Consider the following 26,832-nt stretch of genomic DNA (forward strand, 5'->3'; position numbering starts at 1 on the left):
TTTAATGAGAAACAAACGATGACCTCGAGGAACCTTAGTCTCATTCATTAGCAAGCAAATACCACACCAACGTTGCTAAACAGACTAGCCTAGCAACTGACATGTAGAGCCATGGTAACTAAAACAATCAGAAGAAAGCCAAAGGCTCTCTCTATTAGACTTGGATTAATATGGCTAGGACAGACCACTGGTAGGAAAAATTAACATGCTAAAATGTGTCACCTTATTGGCAACTTAAAAAACAAACAAACTTTCTGAAATAAAGATAGCATATCATCATTTGCATTAAAGTGAAAATATCCCCTTGCTTTCACCCAACCATGGCTTAGAGCAATTTTATAGAAGAAAATGTATCAAGCGACTACTAAAAATACCAGGGAATTCAACAGAATGTGTTATCATTAAATGCCTTTTAAAAAGGTATGCAGTTCATTCCCAGTGGCCCATTTTACTCAAATAAGCCACAAAAAAAAAATTGTATAAAAAGATTTATTGAAATTCATCAATGACAAACAGACATAAAACTCAAAAGTTTGGCTCTTCTGGGAAAAAAAACTTGCAAATGTATTTATACAGATGAAATATTGACTAGGAAATACAAGTCACTTCTAAAGCTATTTTAAAGAGGGATATGAAAGTAAAACTGTACATTCACTAGGTATTTTCAGTCATTTTACTGACTTCCACTAGGTAAGAAAATACAATTTTGTATTAGTATTTCGTGCTTGCTTGTATGAAAAGAAACCTCCTACACTACATGCTGTACTGTCTCCTGTATTTAGGTTTGTAAAAATTTTCTAAGTATATAGCACAAGTGGAAGTCGTTTCTCATCACTTAAAATTGACTAAGTGTCGTTATATATTACAGACCAAAATAGTACACACCTTATTTAAAAGGGTTGAAACATTTTTTTATTACAATTGTCAAATTCATTTCACTAGTAACTCAGGAATTAGGAACACTTTTTTATATATATATTTATATATATATTTAAATGCCTGCCATTTTCAGTGTATTGGCTGTATCCCAGGCCAAAAAAAAAAAACAAAACACCAAAATAGAAAGGAAAAAACCCCCAAAAACACAACACACAGAGGGGGATTGCAAAGTAGTCACCCCATAAACCAGATCCAAAGGAACTCAACAAAAGGAAAAACAAAAAGAACACATTTGGTCACTATTTACAAACAGCAAAATAAGAGTTACCTACAGAAGCAGGGAAAGCTTTGGCTGAAAATGGCAGTCATTCACAAACAGGCAACAAAGAAATCACTTTATCAATATGCCATTCTCACACCTGTTGCTGTGGACTGGATGCTCTGCCTAGATCTGCAGCATCCCCCCAAAAAATCTTACAATATGCTTAGTGACTGGCAGAGATGGTAAATCCCAACAACCAGAGATATTTAGCTATCTCAAAACAGACTGTATGTCTATTTTGGATATCCTCTACTGATCTTAAGTTTAAGATGTCAAACGATCCACTCCAATAACAAGAAACAAATTGCCACTTGGTTTATACTTTCTATTGCATTTACAGTCAGGAACTAAAAAGGGACAAAAAAAAATTTTAAATGAAAAGTAGGAGTGGCAGTAAAAATAGCATTTTCCCTCGCCCGCCCAATACGCTTTCCCTCTCATTCCCACAGCAACATTACAATCAGAAAGAAAAAAAAAAAAAAGTTCGGGTGGGGGGGGGAAGGGGGGAAGAATACAGGGTAAAAACAGTCAAATCACAATAGGAAACTTTCAAAATAGGTTATTCAGTTTAATCATCTTCATCACCCTCGTCTTCGGGTTCTCGTTTTCTCTTCTGCCCCTTTTCTTCTTCTGCAAAATAAATACGGGCTGGGTTATGTGTGCGCTTTGATGTATTGTCACAGCATGACCATAAAAACAAACTATTCACATGCACGAGGCCACATGAGGAACTGGCTTATTACCACAGCAATATATATTCAGATACAGTTCTGCTTTTAAAAACAGTACATTACTACTTCGGTTCTGTACTAAAGTTTGTATTATTGCCATACCAATTTCTTCTTCTTCATCATCATCATCTACTTCACCATCGTTATAACCTTCTTCATCTTCCTACAGAAAGATTAACAAAGTTTTGTTCAACACCTTTCCTAAATCGACAACCCTCAACCGTATCTTGAAATTGAGAAAAATCCCTTGAAAGGTATCTTTCCCCCCCGCATAAGTGTGCAAGTTTATTCCCTAAAATACCTTCCTACACTGGATTCCGGCCCACTCTTTACAGCAGGACTCAAGAGTAGCCATATTACCCAATTTCATTTAAAATTCAGCCTCCTCTCAATCTCAAAGACGAAACCAATCTTCCCACTACATGCTTTTAAAAGCCACACTGATATGTAAACACAAAAATTTACATCTTGAGTTCAGTGAAATCAGTGGCAAAACTTCCACTAATTTCAATGGGAACAGGGCCTGTTTGTGGAAACAAAACAAAACACGAAGCTTAGTTATAAGCATTCTGAAGTTACACACTTAAACACAGGACCTCACCACTTCTGTTACTACTTTAACAGCAGGAGGGAAAGCTGTGTGTGAGAGAGAGAAGCAGGTGAGGCAGGGGGAAGAGAGGTCAGTTGTAGGAACCACACACTGTGCTGAATTCTGCTTTCCATTTTACCCATTCAACCTCTCTGAGGTTAGACTTAGGGAAGAATCTCTGTACTATAAAAATCGGCACCTTTTTATTTTTAGGTAAAGGCCATTGACAAACACCCCCACCTTGAGTCTGAAGCTAACAGTACTTGGTTTTCTACTTTCAGGCCAATCTTATTCTCAAACATTCTGACTGAAATCTTATTTAAATCAGTATCATTGTGCAGAAGTCTGGGCTCAGTGTTCCTTTAAGCATCTGCTTTTTGAGACATAAGTTCTTTCTCTCAACTGCTCTCAGAGACTTCAACACCAGCTTTTACTAGGCTGTGTGTGAAAAGCGGCTAGCTCTGGAGATGTTAAACGATAGAGCTGCTGAAAGTTACATCTGTTTTCAACATGATCCCAAGAAGCTGAATGATTTATTACTGGTCACTAGATGGCAGCTGGCTCACAGGCAGATGCTCTTCAGAACCTGTCCCCCTTTATTTTCATTGCTTCTTAGATGGAAGAAAAAAGTGTGCACTTAAAAACAAAGGTGGTGATGTGGTTTACATTTCTATGCAGGTATTCAGACCTGACACAGATGTTCCCCCGGCCACGAATCCTTACCTCCTCTTCCCCGCTCACATCCTCCTCTTCTCCTTCCTCCTCCTCCTCATCTTCCTCTTCATCTTCTACTACTTGAGCATCTTCATCATACTCCTCTTCTACACAAGCAAGCAAGCCTATCAGCTCAGTTAACTGTCTACAGTAAGCGTAGTTTTAAACATTACCAGCCAAATCCTGCCTTCCCACTGATGTAAAAGGCACACACACAAGTACTGCTTGAAGGCTGAATCTAGCTTGTTGCATTTTTCCAGCTGCAAGGTATGAGGCCAGAATGAATCCTGCACAGAGTGGTGCAATGGTGGCTTAAAGCCACCTGGATGCCTGTGTACTGTTGGGGGAGCATGGGTGGCCCGGGTATAAGTCAGAGCAGACCTGGGGCTGCTCTAATTTACAGCAGTTTCCCTACTGCTGCCAGTGGGTTTCCCAGAACCCTCTATCCTCCAGCTTGTTCCTTACACCCGGTGGTGGCGGGGACGGAAAGAGCTGTATATAGCAACCCTGTCCTGTCCCTGGCGATGGGAAAGTTCCCCCAGCGGCTGCTCAATCCTCACTAGGCTGCAGCAGCAATGTGAAGGGGTCATAATCCAGTGACTGGTATGGATTTTTGTGAAGAAAGTTAAAGCATTTTTCACTCAGGCCTGCATTTATACTGTGCTGGAGAGATATTTTGTCCCCACTGACCCTCTGCGTTGTTCTGTCAGTGCACCCGTCTGCCAGGCAGTGCTGCAGTGTTTACTGTATAACAACACAACAAATTCTGCACTCGAGGAGAAAGTGCAAGTCCAGCTATTCTGTGTGCTATGCTTTTCAGCTTGGTTTGAAGAGTCCAGCAAATTCTCCAAACCAAGCCTGACATTATCCAACTGGTAAGCCAGATGCCTCTGAATGCAGGCTGTCGGGGTGAAGCGGAATGGCACAACAGACCCGAAGAGAATTGGCACGTTAGTTTCCTAACATTCATAAAGTTACTCTCTGCTTCTGCAGTGCCTTTGACAGCGCTGGCCCCAAGCAAACTTCAGCATGTGCCTTCTCTGCTCCTTTGATCTATCTCAGCCGTTGTTTACTTTGTTACTGATAATTCAATGTCACGCTTTCCTATTAACCAACACTTCAGCCTCACTCACTTGTTCTGCTTCTGTCCCCGTCCCCTAACCCAGTTACTATCTTCCATTCTCAGTCTCTCTTCCCCTCCCCCTTTTTGAGGGTCTGTCCTCTCAATCTTTAATGGCTATGTGTGCTTTGCTTCTGACCTGCCACTTTTCATTCCCTGCCACAGCTTCCTCAACTGGAAATGGAGAAAATGCCTTATTACCTCCCAACTGTAAAAGGCTTGGAAGAGGGAGAGCAATACGGACATCCTTTCAGTTTCTCTTATAAGTGTCTCCCTCCTGTCAGTCACTTTCCCCTCAGTTTTGCCTCTTCCCATTTGCTGCCCTTGTGCTTGTCTCATTCTCTCTCGTGGCCAGACCTCCCAGCACTCTCTGACTGAAGATAAGGGTGTGCGTTTCTTGTAGGCCCTGCCTGGGCTATCCAAGTCTAGCTTTTCCTCAGTCTATGGAGGAGCCACAGGTACGTTCTGATCTACAAAAGCCAGGGAACTGGGTGCTGGGAGAACCCTTCTCTCACCCGCAAGTCAGGTGAACGGGTTGCTTTTGGAGAAGAAAGGAACATGCACATCAGTTGGCTATAATCTAAATACACTAAATGGAGCAAGTAACATACCGTCTTCATCCTCCTCTTCATCATCTAGGCCCTCCACGTAGCCCTCTGCATCGGAATCTGGTGCTTCTTTGTCATCCCGGTCATAACCGTCGAGATACGTGAGTTGTGGGAGGAGCTTGAACACATTTTCTCTGTAGTCGTTCAAGTTGGTTACCTCACAATTGAAAAGATCTAAACTCTTCAGGTTTTCTAATTTTTTCTATAAGTAAAAATGGAGGCTCCATCAGAGACCTGTCTTGGGAGCACTTTAAAAACTGAAAGGCAGCCAGTTAACACCCAGAAGGTACATATCTTGGCAAGCAACTTCTAAGGATAAAATGGAGTGTTTTAAATCATCATGTAGTTTATTATGTACCAGTTTAGCCGGCACAGAATGAGTCAGGCCTTACAGTACTCTTTGTTCACAGATCTCAAAGCACTTTACAAAGCTCTGTATCCATACTGCCATGTTACAAATGGGAAACTGAGGCACAGAACAGGGTGAAGTGCCTGACTCAACGTCACTCTGGGGGCCAGTTAAACATTAGGGCAGTTGATTATCTGCGCTACCGCACCAAGACAAAGTAAGATAATTTTAAACGTTTCTTCTCTGGACACAATGACAATCTTCTACTGCAAGGGGATATACAACAGCCGATTTTAAAAGCTATGCAACACTCTGAGCCTACATAACCACCAACAGCAGGATGAAAACCGGGGTGGGGTTCAGCTTATGTTCAGCTGCACAGAATTTTTAGGTGGGAAAACAAAGCAATGGCACTTATAAACTAAACATAAGAAAAGACAAGTATGGTGGCTTAAGGATTTGCCTTGGATGTTCTGAAAGGTTTCCCTTTAAGAGCTTAGTATGAAGGCTGGAGAGCAATGGTCTCCTATGAAATTGTGAAGGTTTATTAGTTTAGACCCCTGAGATTGTAAGCAGGTGGCAGAGGTTCATGGCCACCCTGCCCGTCGTGTATAGCTCGCGATGGATCCCAGCGACACAGGAGAAGCCTCAGGAGGATCCAGGTCTGGAACAGATAACTTTGAGAACCACTGGTTCAGACTGAGGAGAGCACGAGATTTTCATGGAATGATATTAACAGAGTAAAAAGACTGAAGGCTTGGCGACAAAGCCTGCCATAGCCCTTGATTTTGCAGCATGATTCCTAAACACAACACCAAACAGTATTATAAGGGCAAGAGGTGTAATCTGATCCACTTTTAACCCAATGGTTGAGGTGTCATGAAAACAAGAGATATAAAGGGGTCCAGCAGGAAAAGGGGTGGTAGTTATAAGATCATGCTGCCAGGGCTATGCACCAGCTATGCAAATGGGACAGCTCAGGGGGAGCAGGTGCTTCTGTTAGTAGAAGCCAGCCATGCCTGGGGTAGAAAATGGAAGTGTCGGGAATGGCCCACAAGTTTCCAAACCGGGGACCTGTTAGCAGAACTTTGTCCGGTGGAGGAGTGGGGCTGAGGGACAAGATCCATGGCACCAAATACTGTAAAATTAAAAATGTCTTACTTATTCCCTCCTGAAGAGCTACCCTGAAGTGTAAGATTGTTCCCACTTTTAAAGTGCACAGAAATGACTGACAGCTGCTTTTTACTCTTCCAGAGCAGAAGTGGGACATTGATAGGTGTACAGCTAATGCAAGGACACCTTTACTGCAAGTCTCGGGGCTCCTGATTAGCTCCAGATTCGCAGTCCTGGAGACTACAGCCCCTCCTCTCTTCTCAGGACAAGCGGAGTACAGTGAGCCACCCGTGCATACGTCCCCGTCCAATCCGTCTCAGCCATGGCTTGACGGTACCATTTTTGGAGCAGAGAACGTATCAACAGTTACCTTGGCCCTTCCAGTTCTTGGGTTTTCTTTAAGCAACAGGTGTGCTAATTAGTACCAAACACAAACGGGGAGGGAAGAGGACTGTGATGTCAACAAATGCCCACCAGAAACTGGACTGAGTCCACCAACACAACTCACGGTATAGCCCAGTGAACAGCCACCACAGAGCAACTTTTGAGTGCTACTAGACTTGCACTATCAGTCTCAGGACTAAGGACTCCGTATCCCCCTAAACCAGACCCATTCTCCGCCCCTTCTCCCTCCACTCCCCCCCATGGACGTGTACTGACTCTATCTGATGAGGACTGGCCATTAGATGGAGGCATTATCATACGCACACAGCCAACATATTACAGCCTGCCTCAGTTAGGCCCAAGTGTCAGAGATGGACAACCTCGCATCCTATTTGGGGTGTCAGTTTGTAAGGGACCCGTAAGGGTCACATACAGACCTAGGGGTTTTAACTACACTTAAAGCACTTTTTGCTGTTGCATTAACTCACCAGAGGTTCTATTGTACTGAGATCTTTTATTTTGTTGCCGCTTAGGTTTAGATGCGTGAGGTTTGGACATTTTTCTGCCAATACTTCCAGTCCTCCTGAGATTCTGTTATCGCTTAGTTCGAGCTAGAAGTCAGACAAAAAAATAAAAATTAAAGAGATTTTAAAACAAATGCAACTGACTTGGTTAGAGGAAGTTCTTATGTGAACATCTATTTCGCATTTTATATTTTTTTCTTGCAATACATTAAGAGCAAAATACAACATGTGGCACTTCTTTATTTACCTTCTTAAGTTTGTTTAACTTTGGTAAGTTTGCAACTGAGCTTAGGCCTACGTTGATTGTACTTAAGAATTCCAGCTCTTCAAACTCATCTGTGAGTCCTTCAATTTTGCCTTCATTTGACCTACAGTTGTCAAGAACGAGTTCTTTAACCTGGAAAAGACAAAATTCAAATGTGTTAAAATGTTTATCCTGCAGTCAGGTACAATGTTTAAACAGCATAATAATAATAATAAAAAACCCACTTAAGCTATGGAACCGAATACAACAGTTTGCTGTTTACTTTGCAACTGCACCAGATAACTGTTTTTTCCAGCTTCTGCCATGCAGTGTTGTTTACAATGCTAGCTTAATATCTCACGATGGATTTCAGCTACATTTCACAAACATGATTATTAGACAAAGACAAATGAAGCAAACTTGAACATGGATGGCATTCTGCAAATGGCTTAGAGCCAGTTCTATTGCATTAATCCTAGTTTACATGATTTACTAGTAGTTCCTAACAACTGTTCAAAGTTACTGCTAAAGATATTTTAACAAAAGCTTGGAATATTCAAGACTTCATTAAAAAGAGTCTACAGCTCCGATAACTTCTTGCCTGTCAATGCACTACATCCGTGATTTAAAATACCATTTTCTACATTAAGAAATTATCTCAATTTATTACAACAAGCTACTCAAAGAAGTAAACTTTAATTTTAGACCACTGGCTGTGGAGATATTTTCTGAGAAGTGAAACAGACTAACTAATACTACATTTTAGGGAGAGCCAGACTTTCCATGGCACTTGTACTCCTAACTCCACTACGTACTCTTGGAAGCGAAGGTGTAGTGGATATAGCCTGATTCCCCCTCTGCGCTCATCTGAGCACGTATGGATCCTGTCCTTTCTGTCTCACCATCCCCTTCCCCCATACTGTAGAGAAAGAGCGGTCATGGAGGGGAACAGAGGGAGGAGGAAAAGGAGGAGGCAGGATTTGCCCATGTGGTCTCACAAATGCTGACCCTGCCCCCTTCAGCAAAAGCTGGGATAAATTACTGTATGGGAGTTTCTTGCTGAGGAACAGCCCTTACGAAGGTGCCACCTTTGAATGACACAGCTCGATGCTGAAGCAAAAAAGCAGCCTTTTAAGACAAAAAAGACCCACCACCGTGATTAAAGAATAAAAATAGTTAATTTTTAACCAAATCCTCATGCAGTCTTACCACACTCAGTACATCCCTGGTAGAAACACTAGCAGGATACACAGCATGAGTGGTGACCCACTACAGTTACGAATCTACAGTAAATCCTCCCCCATTTTGCCAGAATAAAGAGTGCAAATACTCCCCTATCAATGGGCAAGTTATGAGAGCACGGAGAGAGGAATACAGCCCTATGACTGCATTACAGAGCCCTGCATGATATAGGTCCTCAAGGGATACAACAGACCATTGAAACTTGAGGAGGGGGAAAAGGCTGGAGGCAGAGCAGCGTTCCAAAACTCAGCAATAGTCAGGTCCCCCTACTGTGACAGATAGCCTGAGAAATCTGGAGAATCTTTTGTTTTAAAAGCAAAGGGGATAGGGCCCAAGAGAGTTTGCAAGAACCACAGAGTTAGCAAGATGAGGAAACCTTCCTTTGCATACACAACGCAGTTAATATGCAAATGTTTCTTTTTTTGAAAATGGCTATTGCAGTAATCGCATAGCAGGAGATTCAAGTCAATGTGATGCAATAGCCATGGGTGCATCAAATAGCTTTACTAGATATCTAACTCAACTTTATGTGGAATCACTTAGTCTCCATTCTTGCAATGAAATCCATGTGCTGAATTCAAGGGGGCTCCGTGTAGGTGAAGGGAGATCAGAGATGGCATACGTGCACAAGTGATGCACGTAATCAACTAATCAGAGTTTCAACAGGAAATGCAATTTCCAGGTTTGTTCCCAATTTTTTCCCCAGAAGAACGATGATAAACAAGTGTCCTTGTACAAGTTTTGCAAAAGAATCCACACACAGACCAGAAGACTATTAATAAAGTTTTATGTATTATTTCCTATATAAATGTCTCACTTAAAAACAAAACAAAACAAAAAAACCCACCCCACCTTCATTTGAAATTAAGGCAGGAGAAACAAGCAAACCCAGAAGTATTCAATAGGCATGTCCTTTTGCCACAATACTTCAAGATACTGGGTGGGGACTGGTTACTACCTGGATGAGACAAATCCAGGGGTAGAAAACTCCCAAAACAACCAGACTCCTACATAAAACAGTGATGGAAGCTCTTGAGTCTCTTCCCTCAGCCTCTGGCTGATGAGCAGGCAAAAGAGGCGGCAAGAGGGGAGGAAGGACAGATCAGAAATGGCAGCAGAGGAGCTGGCCTGCCTCCAGCTTAATTGGGGATCTTGGCCCTTTTCGCTGAGAGAGAAATTTCATTCAACGAATTTTGTTAGTGCAACCTCACAGTGGCAAAGTTAAAAATCATTTTGAAATTCAAAAAAGTGAAAGATCCCACAGCAGAGCGGGCTTCACCACATTAAATATACAGGAATAGAAAATACCACTGGTGTGCAATGGGACCACGGTAACATGGCTGCGTGAGACCATACACTGCATCCGATGAAGTGAGCTGTAGCTCATGAAAGCTTATGCTCAAATAAATTGGATAGTCTCTAAGGTGCCACAAGTCCTCCTTTTCTTTTTGTGAACTTCCTGACTTCATTCTGTTTTCAGTGCACAAACTTTATTTTGCATTCATTTTTCGTCTGCACTTTTACACACAGCAGCTGACACAACCAGCCTGCAAATTTTACACACAGGTGTTATATACCCCATGTTAGTTTACCCTCCTCCCACACACACATACTTCCTCCTCCCTTCCCCTTTCCACTCCTTTTTCTCTTACGTGCCTCTCCTTTTATCTTTCCCTTCTCGAGAGCTTATCCCTTTTTCTTAGAGTCCACACAGCTGAGGAGGTCTGACAGTGATCTCCCATCCACAAGAGGGCCCTGTTTGGGAAGACACACATCTATCTAGCACAGGGTTAAACTGGGGGTTGGGATCCCTCAGGGGGTTGCAAGGTTATTACAGGGGAGCTCATGAACCGTCAGCCTCCACCCCAAACCCCACTTTGCCTCCAGCATTTATAATAGTGTTAAATATATAAAAAAGTGTTTTTAATTTATGGGGGGGGAGGGGTGTCGCACTCGGAGGCTTGCTACGTGAAAGGGGTCACCAGTACAAAAGTTTGAGAACCACTGATCTAGCATATCCTATTGCCCAACTAGACCAAAGAAGACAATCACCACTGGAGCCCCAATGTGTTGGGCACTGCATAACTCCCTCCCTCCCAGGCTAAGGGTGGACTAGGGCAGGGTGTAAGATTTGACACTATAGATATTCACGTACAGTGACAAAGGCAGGTTTACTGAGAAGGTTCATGGAAGGGAAAATAAGATCCCACTCCCATTAAGAGTATCTAACTAGACTAACTAGCTAAAGGAGATTTGCAGCCCTTTTGCCGTGGATTATTTTCTAAAAGAATCTGGGTAGTTTTGTGGAAACTGGCCTCAGACGGAGTGCTCCTATCACACTTCCCACTGAACATGCCGAGTGTGTCACTGAGCTCTTCGTTTTCACATACAGGACTTCTCCCCTTTGGTTTCACCCCAATAAAACATAGCAGATAAGCGTTTATGGATGGATGTAGTATTAGCCACTCAGACCCTAACCCCCTTTATAGGGCTCAGTATACACTTCAGAACATGATGAATGGGCTCTAACCATTATGAATTAAGAACATGAGAGTCTGCCGTATCATATTTGAATCAATACTGTCTTACTGGAGCCCTGCAGTTCAGTCAAGCTAAGGAAGACACTATCTTTGACGAGAGGTACAAGCTACCCAGTGTTTCTCAAATGCGGCTACCAGGGGCTTTTTGTGCGCCCACACCCTCCTAGGCAGTGATCTGGGGGAGGGATAAAGCAGTGTTAAACATATATCACTTTTCACAGAAACAGAAGAAAAAAAAAAAAAAGCAGCCAAACAAAAGCTGCAACAACAACAAAAAAGAAAAGAATATACAAAGCACATTATTTGTTTCTATTCTGTTTAGGTCCAGTAAAGAATAGAGACAACTGTACATTATTTTTGAGTCTCTAATAAAAATGTACATAAATAAATTATGAGTTGGACATGTATATGTGCATATTTATTTGTTTTTCCTAAAAAAGTTAAGAGTATTTTAGGAAAACCTGTCAGTGGCCGCCAGCAAGAGTTGGTGGCTGCCATCTGAGGCCATCAAAAAATTTCTTGTGAGACCCCCTGAGCTAGACTATGGAAGTAAGTTTCCAGAGATAATTTTTACATGGGTGTGTAAAAGGATGGGAGACCTCCAGTGCTCCTAGGCATCTAGGCTCCAACTCTTCTGTTCACTGCATGATGCACAAGCAAACTACTGGTGGTAGTGGGCTCCATAAGAATCTAGACAGAAGGAAAGGTACAAAGTTGTGCAATATTGTTCTAAGAGATCACATCACGTTTGCACCCTCCTAAGCATCCCATTACTGCAGTATAGCGAGGCGGCATACCATCAGCACTCAGCCTATGCACCGCACAGAAAAGCGAGCATGCCACATGCTCCCCACCCACAAAGAGTTGATGAGTTCTGGGAAACAATGCAAGAACAGCATGTCACAGGTTCTCTCTGTAACCACCAAAGATAACACTGTCCTTCAGCATCTCTGTATCCAAGAGGGTTCCTGTCCATGAGCCAGTCTCAGATGGCCACTCAACTGCCAGAGCAGAGGGGTCACACACCTGAACTGCAGCAAGCCCAGTGGGAGGCGGACAGACAGATTGGTTCATTGGGATCTGTGGTGTGGATCTTTAAAGCCTCTGCCTGCAATGCAACGTGGTGCATTTGGGAGTCGGGGCAATGACTGCTCCATGGTTGGGACTGTCTGCGTATCTGGTCACGGTGTGCAGAGCCCTAACTGGTTCTGAGGCTCCATCTTGGTCTCTTCATCCCAGGGGCCGGCTCTGGGTGTTCCATTTCCCCATTCTGCCAGCCTATGGCCTGCCAAACGGCCACCAGCTGAGCCAGGTGCTTCCTGGTGGCACACACACTGCGGCTTGTGTGTTGCTCTGTGGTTTGCTAGTGTCAAGGCTTGCTTTTGTGTGGCCTCCTAGAACCCTAAATAGGTCACTGCTCCCTCCTCACCTGACTCTTTACTTATTTCTGTGGCCCCTCCAGTTTCTCTCTCTGGTGTGGGCAGACTCTTCCAGACGGACATCATCTTGATGTCCGTCCACTTTGCATGCCTAGCCATGGATTACAGTGTGTCCTGTATCTCTCCATGCCTTTGATCACATCACCCCTTGCAGTACTCCATGTGTGATAACCGATAGGATCCAGAGTTTTCTCATACAGATACTGTATTAAGCTGTATTCATCACTGCTTATGTGGCGTTCTTAATGTACCCGTGGTGTGAACTGTGGAACGATGCTCAGTTCTGAGTGAACGACAGCCCATTGTATGCACACAGGCACTGTATTCCATGGGGACACTCGTACGCAACTTTCATTACACATTCTCTGCACAGTTTACTGTCATGATTTTTCTCCTTGCTCACTTTTCTGCATAGGTACAGAGACCCTAACGTAGGTCAGTTTACTTCTCTGAAAAAACAAATATACTCTGTCATACTAATTTACACACATGCCAAGGAATACAGACACGTACATCAGTATTTTCCAATGGGTTTATGACATGGTGGGTTTTTTACATTGTCTACATATATATATATATATACAGTGCAATAAGTACAAAGTTACTGCTCCAAAGAGCCTACAATTTCACTCCTGCAAGCACAGAGCAATGGTTCAAAGGCAAGTAGGCACTGCCAGCGATTAAATCCCTGAACTGTAATCCATGACAGATCATCAAGACTAGAAGAGCGATGTAAATGATATTACAAAAACTGCACAGTTAAGACTCAGTTTTTAACAGGTTAAATAGCAAGTTTACTACTAGAAAGCCAAGGATCAAATTCAGCCACACCACTCCACTGACACTGGAGGTAGGGACCGCAAATGGCCACCATTCCACATGGCCACATTACCCACAGAGTAAGGGGAAGCACATTCACTCAGTACCACAAAGCTCTTGGCCAGTGTCTGGCCTATTGGGATTAGCAAATGAGTTATGTCCCTTCCCGTCCCGCACTGCCTAATCTCAGTGCCAGGTGCTCCCTTCTCTCCATCCATAAGGAGAGGGGAAAAGGTCTGTGACAAATGGGAGCCCGCTCAGTTCTTTAGATGCAGCTGCAGAAACTCTATTTCTCCCCCAAAATGCGGGAGCATGTCCCTCTGAGCTTTTGGGCCTGGCAGGAAGTCCTGCCCCTGCATCACTCATAATCAATGATGGACACACATCCTTTTAGGCTGTCAAATCAGATTTCTTGCTAGCTCCAGCACTTAATTCCAGATCAGTGATCCTGTGGGCTGGGGATCCTCTGGCAGAAACCTACCAGTTTGTTCACCCAACTTATGTTACTGCAATAAACTGTTCTCTGGCACAATCTGTCATCGCAACCAAGAGCAATTATCTTTTGACATATTCCATGCAAAAGGACACAATACTCTCCATGCTGAAAGTTTTGGCTTGTTGGAGAAGGGCGAATCCTGTTAAACTGCCCATAAGTGTAATGAGGGCAGGACAGCCCATCATTGGCACTTCGCAGAAAAATCAGGGGAAAGAAAAACTGATGGTAAAGAGCCTTACATTCTCAATGTTTACAAGATAGTCTTCTCCCTCAAAGTTACTTTTGCCATGCCCTAGCAGAAAGGATTAAATGCTTATGGATGTTCCCTTCAGATACTCTTTGGAATGTGGCATCAAGACATGCTTGAGTGCTCAGCCTATTAAACAGGCTGCACTGAAGCTGCAGCTGCTGTGAAGTTTTGCAAACTCGGTGCAATTATGCAAACCTCTGCACTTCCGGCTCGAAACCAGCCACCAAAATGAAACCAAGAGAGGTTTGGAAAGGTTGTTTTTTCTTTTAATCGGTAACTGTAAGCAGCATACATGCCCTTTGGAAAGTACTGGGCATTTAGAGGTGGATCCTCAGAGGTGCATTAGCTCTGCTTGACACGCCTAAGGAGAGGTGGCAGAGGGGCATTATACCACCTTTATACACCCTTGGGGGCAGCCAGGACCCAGTGTGGCCCCCAGGTTAAATGAGAGTAGCTCCTGGGCTGTTATAATATATGCCAAGTAGGACACACCTCCTAGGGACTGTTCTGCCATTCCAGTATTTCCAGAGCTCAGCATACTCTGGCCACGTTCCTCTCCCACCTCTGGCATTCCACCTTCATGGAGGGAGTGGGGTGGAGGGTGTGGGAGGGGGAAATAGGTGGCCTGGCATGGAGTGTGCTGGCTTTATGCCACTAGGGACTCCCCTATAATGGGGTAATCCTCAACTATTCCTTTAGCACTGCTCTGTGTCTCACAGGAGAGACCGCCTAGGCTGGACTAAATCTGAGATTTTTCTAACCTACATTTCAACAGATACAGGAAGGGTTCCGATACTTGGAACCTCCCCCAAAACACATATATTTTTAAATATAACCCTCCCACACACACATACGCCTGCCCCCCAAACATGAGCATGTTACTAAAGATTTGTTTTTTATCGGAGTCAGGATAAATTTAGTAATTTTGATGTTTCAACCCCCAGGCCTTACTCCAGGCCTTTGACGAGATGAAACAAACTAATTTCACTCACCTATTTATCAGCAAATATCATAAGTGTTTTAAACAAACGATTAAGAAAATTGGCCATGGGAGTGCCACTTACCTAGCACGGAGCCTGGTCACTGTTATGCAACATAAATGCAGAGAACTCCACATATCAGGATGGGACACTTCCCTTCTGGGGAACCACACGGCACATACCCCTCCCATCCTGAGCTATGAACAGGACATCTAGCAGCCAGAGCGCTGAAGAATTAAAGTAGCGGAGGCAGGGACTCCTGGTCTTAGTAAGAGTAGACACTCTGAATGGGCCTAATGTATATACTTTAGAACTTTGGGAGGCATTCGGTTACCACATTATGGAAACTGTATGAGCAGACAGCGCATCCCAAAGACATCTTCACTAAGGTTAATGTCCTACTAACGTCAAAGGTGCCCTTATGGCAGATTTTAATTTTACTTTTTTAACTATAGCATGTACATTTCATTTAAAAAGACAGGCTCAAATCCTATCCAACATGGAAAACACCAGCACACTCGGACTGATTGTAATATATGCACTTTTGGGGCTGCCAAGTTCATGAATGCTGAACAAATGAAATCACAGACAGCACTGTAAATAAAAATGACCTATTCACATCTCAAGCTATTTTATCCACTTGGCACCTGTAGTCATGGAGTTGGAATTCTGAATCTTTGCACAAAATGTCATGTGAAATACAACACTGGACTTTAAAAGCTTCTATCTGGGGTGGTCTTTGAATGGTCCAGCCCCATCAAACTTTAATATGTTAATACCTACATATTCTTTTGCTTGGAAACTCCCTGTACTGTTTACTTAATCCCAAACTACTTTTACAACCAACAATTTCAGCATGTGCATATTTGAAGAGCTCACTAACTTTCATATCGTGTTGGCACAGTTCTCTGCTTACTTCACTCTAGTTGTGAGTACGTGTGTGTGTGCACAAAAACCCCATTATCTTCTAGTGCACTTTTAACAAGTTTTTTTTTAATATTAATACCATAATGTTTAGCCACAGTGAAATACTTGAGCGTTACAAGTTCATTAGTAAGAAAAAGCAGTTTGTCAGTTATTAGATCAATTAAAACTAAAAATAAAAATACACCAACACCTTAGCTCTAAACAATTATCCCAAATCTTAACCAGCCTAGCATTTTGTTCTTGAATTATTCATTGTGAATATGGAAGGAGGACCCATGGAAAGTGAGTTAATGATTCAGATTGAATGACTAGTCAGCAGGCGTAGGATTTACAGGTTACCATTTTCTGTTGGCTGCCAACAGCCTGCAGGGGCATCCTGGCAAGGCCCACTCTTCCCTGGCCACACCCCATGCATGGGGGCCAGCAGAGGGTGTGGAGTAAGAACCACTAGATCAACTCTACCAAATTGCTCCTATACACAGGGGAAATAATTCTTCACTAGCCAGTTGAACTGGGTTTAAAGTTGTGCCATGAATCTGGTCCATTATCTGTAAATTTCTACTCTATAACATTCTGTACAGTGTGTCACCGTCAGCCCAGAAACCAACAAATACATAGACAGTCAAAGACAAGATCTTAAGAACTATGTTTCTGCAGTGGAGTTTAAGAAAGTCTGAAGTTTCAAATGAAATAGGAAAGTGGTGAGAGGGAGGGAGGAAGAAAGCTAATGGTATACACCCTAAAATCAAAATTGCTGAGACTAACCGCATAGCACCTCCAATTCAAAACTTCTAGGAAAAAAAAATAGGATTTATGACTTTAGTAAGACTTTCGTGTGACATGATTCTTAAAAATATATGTAAGCGTGCTTCCAACTGAAACATCTCAGTAACTACCTGTATATACACAAGAATATGCACCATGCTAGTCAATAAGTCAAAGAATACTTATAAAAATGTAGCAAGCCCCTTTATTCAAGGGCACATAGGCAGGTTTTTCTAGTTTGTTTGTTTCTTTTATAAAATTAGCTATAGACCAGCACAAAAGCCTTAGAACAGGGATACCCAGACTGAGGCTTATGAGCCACAAGTAGCTCTTTAATCCCTCTCCTGCAGCTCTTTGCAGCACATCATATTAAAACTGGGAGATTTAGTTATTAATTCATCTAAACTATTAACCAATCAGGAAGCTTTTACTATTTTATTAACCAATTGTAGAATACTTGGTCAGTCATTTTGCTGTGAGAATTATATATATGTAAATGAAACAATCAATTCACGTGACTGAGGCTCTTTTGGGTAATACTGATCACTAATTTGGCTCGTGAACCACTAAGGTCTGAACATCATTTGAGGGGGCCAGGCCTAAACAGTGACAGTGAAGTGATTAAAATGCCCCCACCACTTTTTTTTTTGTGCGCGCCACTTTGAGGTTTGCTTCCGTCTTTTTCCTGGAGGCAGGATGTCCTAGCAGACAGAGCACTGATGGGGCCTCAGGAGACCTTGGTTCTATCCCCGGCTCTGCCAATGGCCTGCTCGGTGACCTTGGGCAAGTCACTTCTCCTATCTATAAGATGGGGATAAATGATGCTTACCTCCTTTTTGAGATCTACCAATGGAAAACACTATAGAAAAGCTAGAGATTATTAAATGACCTCCGCGCCACACAGTAAACACGCATTCAAATATCTTGTGCATGTCATACCTAATTTTAAAATGGTTTAATTCCAAGTTAACATTTAGCTAGACTGCTGTACACATTCTGTGGTCATTCAGTACTGGATCAACCATATCTGCTACTCTCATAAACTTAGCATGAAATTTATTTCCTGCCTTAAGTCAAATAAAAGTTTCCTAAGAATGTTAGCACATTAATCACTAATATTAAAATCAATATCTTGTCTGGAAAGTTGTAGGTACTGAGTACCATGTAAGTGAAATGTCTCACTAGATTTACTGGGACATGCTGTTTCCAACCTTTTTAATACTTGGAAGAGAAACTGAGTGGAAGTGCCCGATAGGCCACTTTGACTGAAAAATTAATGCTCCAATAATGAGTCGGCCTTGTGACTCTTATTATACAGGTCGAAGTGAAGACATGAAGATTGATAGTAGTCCCAAATCCTGAACCTTGTTTAGATTTCACTCAGACTACTCATGTAGGTAAGGGCTGCAAGACTGAGCCCAAAGAGTTATTAATTTAAAAAAAAGAGAAGAGAAGAGAAGAGAAGAAACACAATGTATTTGAAGAAAAGCATGCAGGAAGTGAATCCCATAGTGGAGGGAAAATCTGGCAGGAAAGAGAGAAAAGCGAGGTTAAAGAGTTAGGTAAGAGGCAGAAAATAAGAGAGTTTACGAACATTGTTTGAAGAATGGTAGGGTGAAAGGATGGCAGAGGAAGAAAATGAAAATGGTTTGTATGTTACAAAAATAACAAGTTCATAGTCAAGTAGCAACCAGCAACTGCAGCTAGACCCATCAGCAGAGAGTAACTGCTAACTGTTCTCATTAGGGAGAAACCATACCTGGCTACGTACAAACTTGATTTCATTTTACCTGGCCAAGGTGTTTATCACCCAGTCCACTGAGAGCTGCCACAGCCAGAAAAGTCTCAATGGTAGCGTCAGGTTATGCCAGCTCTGTTATCTTCCAGTCCGTTCACGTGGAATTCCAAAACACACTTCTTCCAACACCAGATTCTGGCTGGGAAACCAGAACTGTTGAGGTCATAGCACCACTCAGATCTAAAGCTTTACATTGTTTAAATCATTTGAAAGTGGTTCACACTTGAAACATAAGTAGTTACATTTTTATGGGTCCAATTCTTACCTTTCTCTGGCCTCTACAGTTCCATTATAAATGTTCTTACTTATCCAAAGAGATGGAATGAGTAAATATAGTCCATGTCTACGATTATTCCTAACTGGGGTGCAGTACATACAGTAGATCAGTTTTTAAAAGGCAGCCATCATCCTTTACACTACAAATTCAATGCCTTTAAAGATGTACATATTTGTTGACAATACAGTCCTTAGGAATTCAAGATGAATTAAGAGGGGAAGAATAGTGTACTGTAGGCCTTGAACTATTGCCTCTGATGTTGCATTTTGAAGTTCCATATGGTTAAGCTCAAAATATTGGCACATCTTGGTGCAGAAGTAGGGCAGTGTAGCAGACGGCAGATGCTGTCCATTGATTTTCAAGATTCTGTGTGTGCAGATCTGGTTGTAGGACAAGTTATCAGATTCAGGCTTAAGTCAATCATATCACCTAGGCCCTCAAGAGTCCGTACTAGTGAGCTGTTCTTCCTGCTGTGTCTCTTTTTTCAGCTTCCCGTTATTTCTTCATGTGACATAATGCAATTCTTTATACCATTATATGGTGGCTTGTTAACTAAAGCTCAGCTACTTTTGTTCTGATACCTTTATCAAGAGAGAACCATTTTTCAAGTTGATGTTTTCTTGTTTTGTACACAAATGAATCATCCTACACCTTGCATAAGTATGACTGCATTTGAGATACTGATAACCACCGGGGAATTTTGAACAGTTGAGGGTGAAATATCAGGATTAAAATCACACAATAAAAATCTAGAAAATCCACCAGATAATGGCAACATTATGGACAGATTAGAAAGCTAGGCAGCAAGTTTTTATCTTGTACATACATAGATCCCTTCACATGCTTACAGCTTGGTCAAGTTTAAAAAGGAAAAAAGATTTCTAGACTGCTCACTACGGATCTCACACATGAATTCTGTACCGGGGCATGTTCATTCTCATCCATTATTCTAGATCAAATGAGGTACATATTTGCCTCACTATGCTTCCTTCATACCTGCCCGTTTCCAATATCAGTTGTTCCAGCACAAACAATTTATTCACCTTTACTAAAACACCCCTTCTGGGGATCCAGCAGTATAGATGCAGAGACATATAGCCCTAATATACACTTTTGAGAACTTAGCAGACTACCAGGAGGTCACAAATTTAGAGAGGCTGCTAGTAGCTGCATAAAATAGTTCGAGTACCTTTCATTTTTTATTTTTTCAGCACAAGAGAGATAAAATTTAAATGAAGACACTAACTGGGATTATTACAATGCTTTCACAAGAATGCAAATCTTGAAAGAGACACACCAACTTAAGCCATTTATTATTATTGCAATTAACATAGTAACCATACAGGACTAGAGGGGAAAGTTATATTTTAGTTTACCTTTGGCATTTCATAGGACTTTATAAGTAGTCATTTTCACTGTTTTCCCTTTTGTCTGTGTAGGTTTTCCACACAACAGAAGAGAACAGACATAAATAAAATTAAACAGAAGTTTTTGGCAGGGGAATCCAGAGATGTGAAAAAAAATGAAGTAACTTTCAACTTTTATTTTAATTGACTAAATTTCAAGTTAATAGTGTCCCTTTTAGAACAATCATTAAGTCTTTGGACTAAAGTAATCAACAACATATCTCTAAAGCATAAAAAAGACATTTTAGCAGAATTTCAAAAACACATGCAAGATCTGTGCTGCTTAGCCAGACAGAATGTTAAAACTGATCATTTGCTTTACAGCCTTTGTATTTAGCTACTGAGTTAGGCTATATACAATACAAACAAACAAGTGCCCAAAAATCTGCCCACAAAAGCTTCTTCTATGTAGTTCAGTAGTTACATTGCCATCTGATGGCTCTCTAGTAACCTACGTGAAATAATCTGTTCTAATTCCAAGTGGACAGGTGTTTACATCAGAAAACTACTATCATAAGTAAGATACACATCTAAGCTTATGTGCACAGCATATGATCTACTTTCTCAATATTAAACACAGTGGATACAGAAGAAAAGGAGAAAATTCCAGTAGGAAAAACTGCATAGCCACCGACTGTACAATACATAGAAAAATATAATTTCAGGTACTATCAATCTGGCACCTTTCACCATCACTAAATTCATGTTAAACAAACCCAAAAAGGGGGGGGGGGAAGGAGAGGAGAAAAATGGGGTTCCTATGCATTCCACCATATTTAATATGTTTGCATTATATACTTTTGTTAATTAATATGTATACTAAACCTACAGGATTATAAGATTTAGCAGATCAAAGTAACCAGTTCTGTTACACAGTATTAAGCAGTATTCCAAACAAGAATTATACTAAATCTCTCTACAGCCTACAGAATATTAACAAAAACCCACAAAGGTAATGAAATTCTGATATACTTCACTATTCCACTTGATTTGCAAAACCTCTACCCTGGCAAGGGGCTGATGTATGTTAAATACCACATGGGCTGCAATACCAAGGCACAAATGGCTCAAACGCTTCAGTTAAATCAACTTTGGTTTTGTAAAGTGAAGGCCAATTTTTTGGAGTATACTTCTTTTAATGGTAATTTTAAAAATAATAATAATCCCAATGGAACAATATGACCAGATATTGCTAAAATATGGATTGTAGTGCAAAAACGTACTGGAAACCATTAACCTGTCAGGTAGTTACTGACAATACTGCATCATCTTTACACCTATGTAAACACAGATGAATGAAATATCAAAGTTTAATGTCATTGTTCTGTCTATACTGAAACACACACAATCTGCATGAAGTAGTGGATGGGCACAAGCAATAATCACTTTTAAAATTCAGTTTGCCACTTTATCTAGTGCCCAAAGGCACAAGCTCACTAAATTGGATTTCAAAGGGAATTTTGAAGAGTGGCAGGCCCCAGATTGTACACTTGATTTCTCCATGACATGAGAGGATGTGTATTCACATGAACTGGCCACATTCTAATGGGTGCCTTCGGATTTGGTTGGTAAAACAGCAATGCAGACAGACATTGTTCCCCCCAGTTGTCTTTAAAATAAATATGCTATAATGAAATCTAGAACAATTTGAACTATAGCATTTGCTATGCGAGTTCATTCTCAGAATCAAAAAAGACTTTACACTTGACAAAGTAACATGTTAGATAACTAACCGGGTTTCTTTACCCACCAAAACTGAGTTTATAGAAGCGCAAAGAAACATTGTCCCAATCAAAGAAGGTCTATTAATGTTACTCTCCACTCATCAAAAGCACAGGGAGAAAAGCAAACCAAATTTGGTTTAAAACTATTGTTGCTAAAACGTGCCACTGAGCAGTCTGGAGAAAATCTTTATCGCCTGCACCCGTTAAAAATGGGGAGCGTGAAGAAAAGTGCAGATAAGCCTCAAGCGGCGCTAGCTGTTACTGCTCCATAATCCATGAAAAAAATCGAGACCTACCTTCCCGCAGGGCCCTGCCCAGGAAGAAGGCATATTCCCAACTCATCAATAATGCGTTCCCCTCCCTTTGGAAGCTGCTGCAGGCATTTTAAAGCCATCTCAAAAAAATAAAACAAACAAACAAACAAAAAAAACCCACTGTGCAAACGACTTTCTATGTCTGTTTGCTTCTTCCAGCTCCGGGGAAGCAAGTACTATCGGGATTTGGACAACGAACAACAACAAACTGGTATTAATGCCCGCGCTGACGATGGGTGTAAAGGGGAGACGCAGCCAGGTGCTACTGGCGAGAGCGTGACTGACTTTCCAGTCTCCTCCGAACGTTAGTCACCAGGCCGCAGAATGCTCGCGAACACAACGTTCCATTTCGAGCTACCAACGCTCCATTTAAAGATACAGGCTCCTCCACGCTGCCAAGGGACGACTTTGCAGGGAGACAAACAAGCACTGGGATTCTCCCCTCTGCAGACACCCACACCCGGCCTCCCTCCCTGGAGGCCCCCGCCACATCAGCCACCCTGCAGCAGTGTTCGGGTTAGAATACACCGTCGGTACCTTGCTGGGAATCGTGCTAAAAGATTTTTTATCTTCTTTAAAAACATTCTCCTCCCCTCTCCTTCCCTCCCCCCCCAAACTCAGTGACAACAACAGTGACAAAATGGCAGACCTGAATGCTGGCAGTCATGTTACACACACACAGAGCGAGCCCTGAGTGCGCCCTCATTGCTTCAGCCGCTTAAGCGTTACGATTCTACGTCCACGACCTGCCCTATACCAAAACATTAAGCTTTTCTCCTCCCCCACCAAATCATCATCGTTATTACTAAACTGCAGATCCATATAGGCTTCTCATTTTATAGTTTGTTACAAATACTAACATTTAAAGCAACTTCCCCCGCACCCCGACCCACACACACACACACACACACGCTCCGTCCAGAATGTAACAAACAAGGAATGTTTGCTAACTGCATCAATGGTGGCTTTAAGAATTCCCTCCTTTATTGAATTCGCACGGCTCCTAAAGAATAAATCGCCTTGGATTCATACCCCAGCCGTTTTCTCTTTTGCAGCTCGATGGAAAAAAACATGGCGTCTTGTCCTTCTTCAGGTTTACTGTGGTGCTGCCAACGCGAGGATACAAAGTTGGGAATGATTTCATGGGGTGGAGGGCGGGAGGGAGGAATATTTCATCTCCCCGGCAGAGATGTAGGGACAGAGGCCCCTCTTTAGGAAGCTCCTCCGTTTGCTCTTTGTCCCCTTTGCACAGCTCTCACAAACAACAAGCCCTCGTGTGCTGAGCTCGCTGGCACATACACACAGTGCAACACAAGGGAGCACTGGCAGCCCCGCTCATGCAGCAACCTGCACACACACACACACACACACCCCACTTTTTGTTACTAGGTGTTGCTGCTCATATTCAAGGCAAGGTGTCTGACCCACTAGCCAGCTCAATGCAACGGAAACACCCTCCTCCTGCTCCTTCCCCAATACTTTGTTAAGTTTAAAAAGAAGGTTACGTAAATCTGCCCAGCTTTGTCCGTCAGACATTTTACTAGCGATAGGAAAACCGTTGGGGCAGTTTCCACCCTCCTCCCTCCCTCCCTCCAAAAGGAGAGGGATACTTTTGGATTTCTGGAGAGGTATGTTTTCATTCGGTCCTATCTACGCCCAGAGCCTTCCAGCCAAAGCAGCCTAGTAGTCTAAGAGGGAGGCGAATCGTTGGGAGAACACCTCCCCTTGCCCTCAAATATCAAACTATGTTAGTATTTAAGCCATTATGTAATGACCTCTTCCGCCTTGGCTTCTAAAAATCCTTGGCCAGATGGGGGGGGGGGGGGAGTTCCCCCCAGAGACTGGCTATTTACTCTGTATGTTACACTAAAGTTCCCAAGGTGCCCAAGCTAGGAAAAGGCGCTTGCAACGATCCCATACACCGATGACTACACAGGAGAGACGAGACCGGTCACCTTTGCGCAGCACAAAACACCAAATTCCCGTCACAGGAGAACTACCACACACATACACGCACCAACACAGAGGCAACCTTAATTTCTCCTTGGGTGCATTTGGCAAGGGGTGAGGGGTCTTCCCAAGTTGGGTTTCCCCCACCCCTATCGCCTTTCTGTTGCAATCGCTGCAGGATCAGTAGGAGACAAACAGAAAAACGAGGAGAGGTAACTAGGTTTTCTCGTGTCTGCATAATTTGTACACAACCAGCCATGGGCTATTTTTGTCCTGACAAACTTTCTTGTTCTCATTTATTCAGTCAGACGCTGAACAACAACCTAAGTCCAGCCCCAAGGAAAAAAAAATCCAGTCTTTTTGTGTGTGTGGATGGAGAGGGGGTGGAGAGTGCATTTATTTTGGCAATTTTTTTTTATTAAAAGCTTGCGATACTGTCAGCTGGATCAGATTTTAAAAACCCGTGAACATTTGTTTTAAAATCCTATTTTTTGTCTTCTCAGCATCTGGAGAGGGAGAGAGAGAGAAAGGGCGCGTTCATGAGGACTACAAAGTTACAAATATGGCTCCCCAGTCTCTCTTGCCTGATCACTGCAAAGAAATGAAGACGCACTTTAAACTAAACCATTTTCAACTCATTCACAGTCCCTCCCTGCCCAACAGCCAGTGCAAATATTTGCAAACTAAACCAGCCAGAGAGAACCACCAACTTGTTTTCATTTAACGCATTGCAAGCCCCTTTAATGCATTTCACACCAGCAGACTCAGGAGCAGCTTATAGTTTTCCCCTAGACCATAACGCGTGCGCCTTTGGGCACCCCAAATTGGGTGCACACAGACATACACACACCGGTAGGCACCTCAAGGGCAACAGCGGCTTCAGCAGCAGCTGCCACGGGCGTTACCTATAACAACTGCACCCCTAAATTTTGTAATAATTTTAATACACCCCCCAAAATGTGGGATGGATTTTTTTTTTGCATTGCTTACATCTGAGGGCGTCCTGTTCCGCAGCTCTAAGTGGATCCTTTTCTTCATGTCCATGTCCCTGGTTAGCAGGAGTCCCTCGCTTTGCTCAGCTCCTCTTTTGTATTGACACCAGTGGAGACCCCCCCAAAGCCAGCGCGGTGAGGGACTTTGAGGGCTCAACCAGCTCCGCTTGGAATCCCGAGCCCCAGCACCGCGGCTAACACTAACCTGATAACAGCGGAGGCGGGCACTCCCGGGGGCTCCGCCGCGATTGACACCTGGATCGGCCAACCGCGACGCCGCAGCTGGCTGCCGGAGCCAATGGGGCGGGCAAGGGGCGGCGGGAGCCAATAGGGGAGCGGCGGAGCCGGCCAGGGGACAGCCCGAGTCCGAGCGAAGGAGCAGTCGGTGCTGGTGGCTGATGGGGAAGGAGCGGCGGCGGCTCCGGGGTGCGCAGCGCTCCCCCACCCGGGCCTGGGGGAGGTGCTGTGGGGGCCGGGGGGGGGGAGGCGCGGAGCGGGGCTAGAGGCCGGGGGGGGAGGGGTGCGGAGCGCGGCCCTAAGGCGCGGCGGGTGGCGGTGAGAGAAATGGCGCGCGGGCCGCCGGGGGGAGGGGGCTGTGGGGAGAAGTGGGCGCGACGGGGTGGGGAGGCGCTTGGAAGGGGCGGGCGGCTGAGGGACAACGGCGCGCGGGGCCGAGGGTTGGGGGGGGCGGGGGTTCTACGGTTAGGGCACGTGTGGGGGGCTGTAGGGGGGTGTGGGTGAGGTCAGGGGGTTTTGGGGGGCTGTGGCTCAGGGGTGTGTGGAGGGGAGCTGTGGGGATTTGGGGGGGCTGTGGCTCAGGGGTGTGTGGAGGGGAGCTGTGGGGATTTGGGGGGGCTGTGGCTCAGGGGTGTGTGGAGGGGAGCTGTGGGGATTTGGGGGGGCTGTGGATCCGGGGTGTGTGGAGGGGAGCTGTGGGGATTTGGGGGGGCTGTGGATCCGGGGTGTGTGGAGGGGAGCTGTGGGGATTTGGGGGGGCTCTGGATCCGGGGTGTGTGGAGGGGAGCTGTGGGGATTTGGGGGGGCTGTGGATCCGGGGTGTGTGGAGGGGAGCTGTGGGGATTTGGGGGGGCTGTGGCTCCGGGGTGTGTGGAGGGGAGCTGTGGGGATTTGGGGGGGCTGTGGCTCCGGGGTGTGTGGAGGGGAGCTGTGGGGATTTGGGGGGGCTGTGGCTCCGGGGTGTGTGGAGGGGAGCTGTGGGGATTTGGGGGGGCTGTGGCTCAGGGGTGTGTGGAGGGGACTGAAGGTATGGGGGAGTTGTGGCTCGGGTGTGTGGAGGGGATCTGTGGGGATTTGGGGGGCTGTGGCTCAGGGTTGT

The 26,832-nt window shown here is 43.8% G+C and overlaps 1 protein-coding gene across 2 annotated transcripts; it reads right to left on the bottom strand.

Annotated features, from left to right (window-relative positions):
• Positions 1–475: 475 nt before the first annotated feature.
• ANP32A (acidic nuclear phosphoprotein 32 family member A) lies at positions 476–25,697 on the bottom strand. 2 transcript variants are annotated; one of them, XM_074966623.1, is made up of 7 exons: positions 25,495–25,697; positions 7,581–7,730; positions 7,298–7,420; positions 4,967–5,165; positions 3,245–3,342; positions 2,035–2,095; positions 476–1,831 (listed from the first exon to the last, which is right to left on the bottom strand). In XM_074966623.1, the coding sequence occupies exons 1-7, from the start codon at positions 25,546–25,548 to the stop codon at positions 1,770–1,772; spliced, it is 747 nt and encodes a 248-aa protein (XP_074822724.1). In that variant the 5' UTR covers positions 25,549–25,697; the 3' UTR covers positions 476–1,769. The 2 variants fall into 2 exon arrangements, with proteins under 2 accessions (XP_074822724.1, XP_074822722.1); XM_074966621.1 differs by lacking the exon at positions 25,495–25,697 and adding an exon at positions 23,204–23,236.
• Between the last annotated feature and the right edge of the window lie 1,135 nt (positions 25,698–26,832).

Source organism: Natator depressus, chromosome 10, assembly GCF_965152275.1.
Source record: "Natator depressus isolate rNatDep1 chromosome 10, rNatDep2.hap1, whole genome shotgun sequence".
Taxonomy (NCBI): domain Eukaryota; kingdom Metazoa; phylum Chordata; order Testudines; family Cheloniidae; genus Natator; species Natator depressus.

Excerpts from the sequence above, each read along its gene's own strand:
- ANP32A (XM_074966623.1), bottom strand. The coding sequence starts at position 25,548 with ATGGACATGAAGAAAAGGATCCACTTAGAGCTGCGGAACAGGACGCCC. Across the intron at positions 7,421-7,580 it reads AGTTAAACAAACTTAAGAAG|CTCGAACTAAGCGATAACAG; the intron begins GTAAATAAAGAA and ends TCTGACTTCTAG. Across the intron at positions 5,166-7,297 it reads TCAGTACAATAGAACCTCTG|AAAAAATTAGAAAACCTGAA; the intron begins GTGAGTTAATGC and ends TTTTACTTATAG.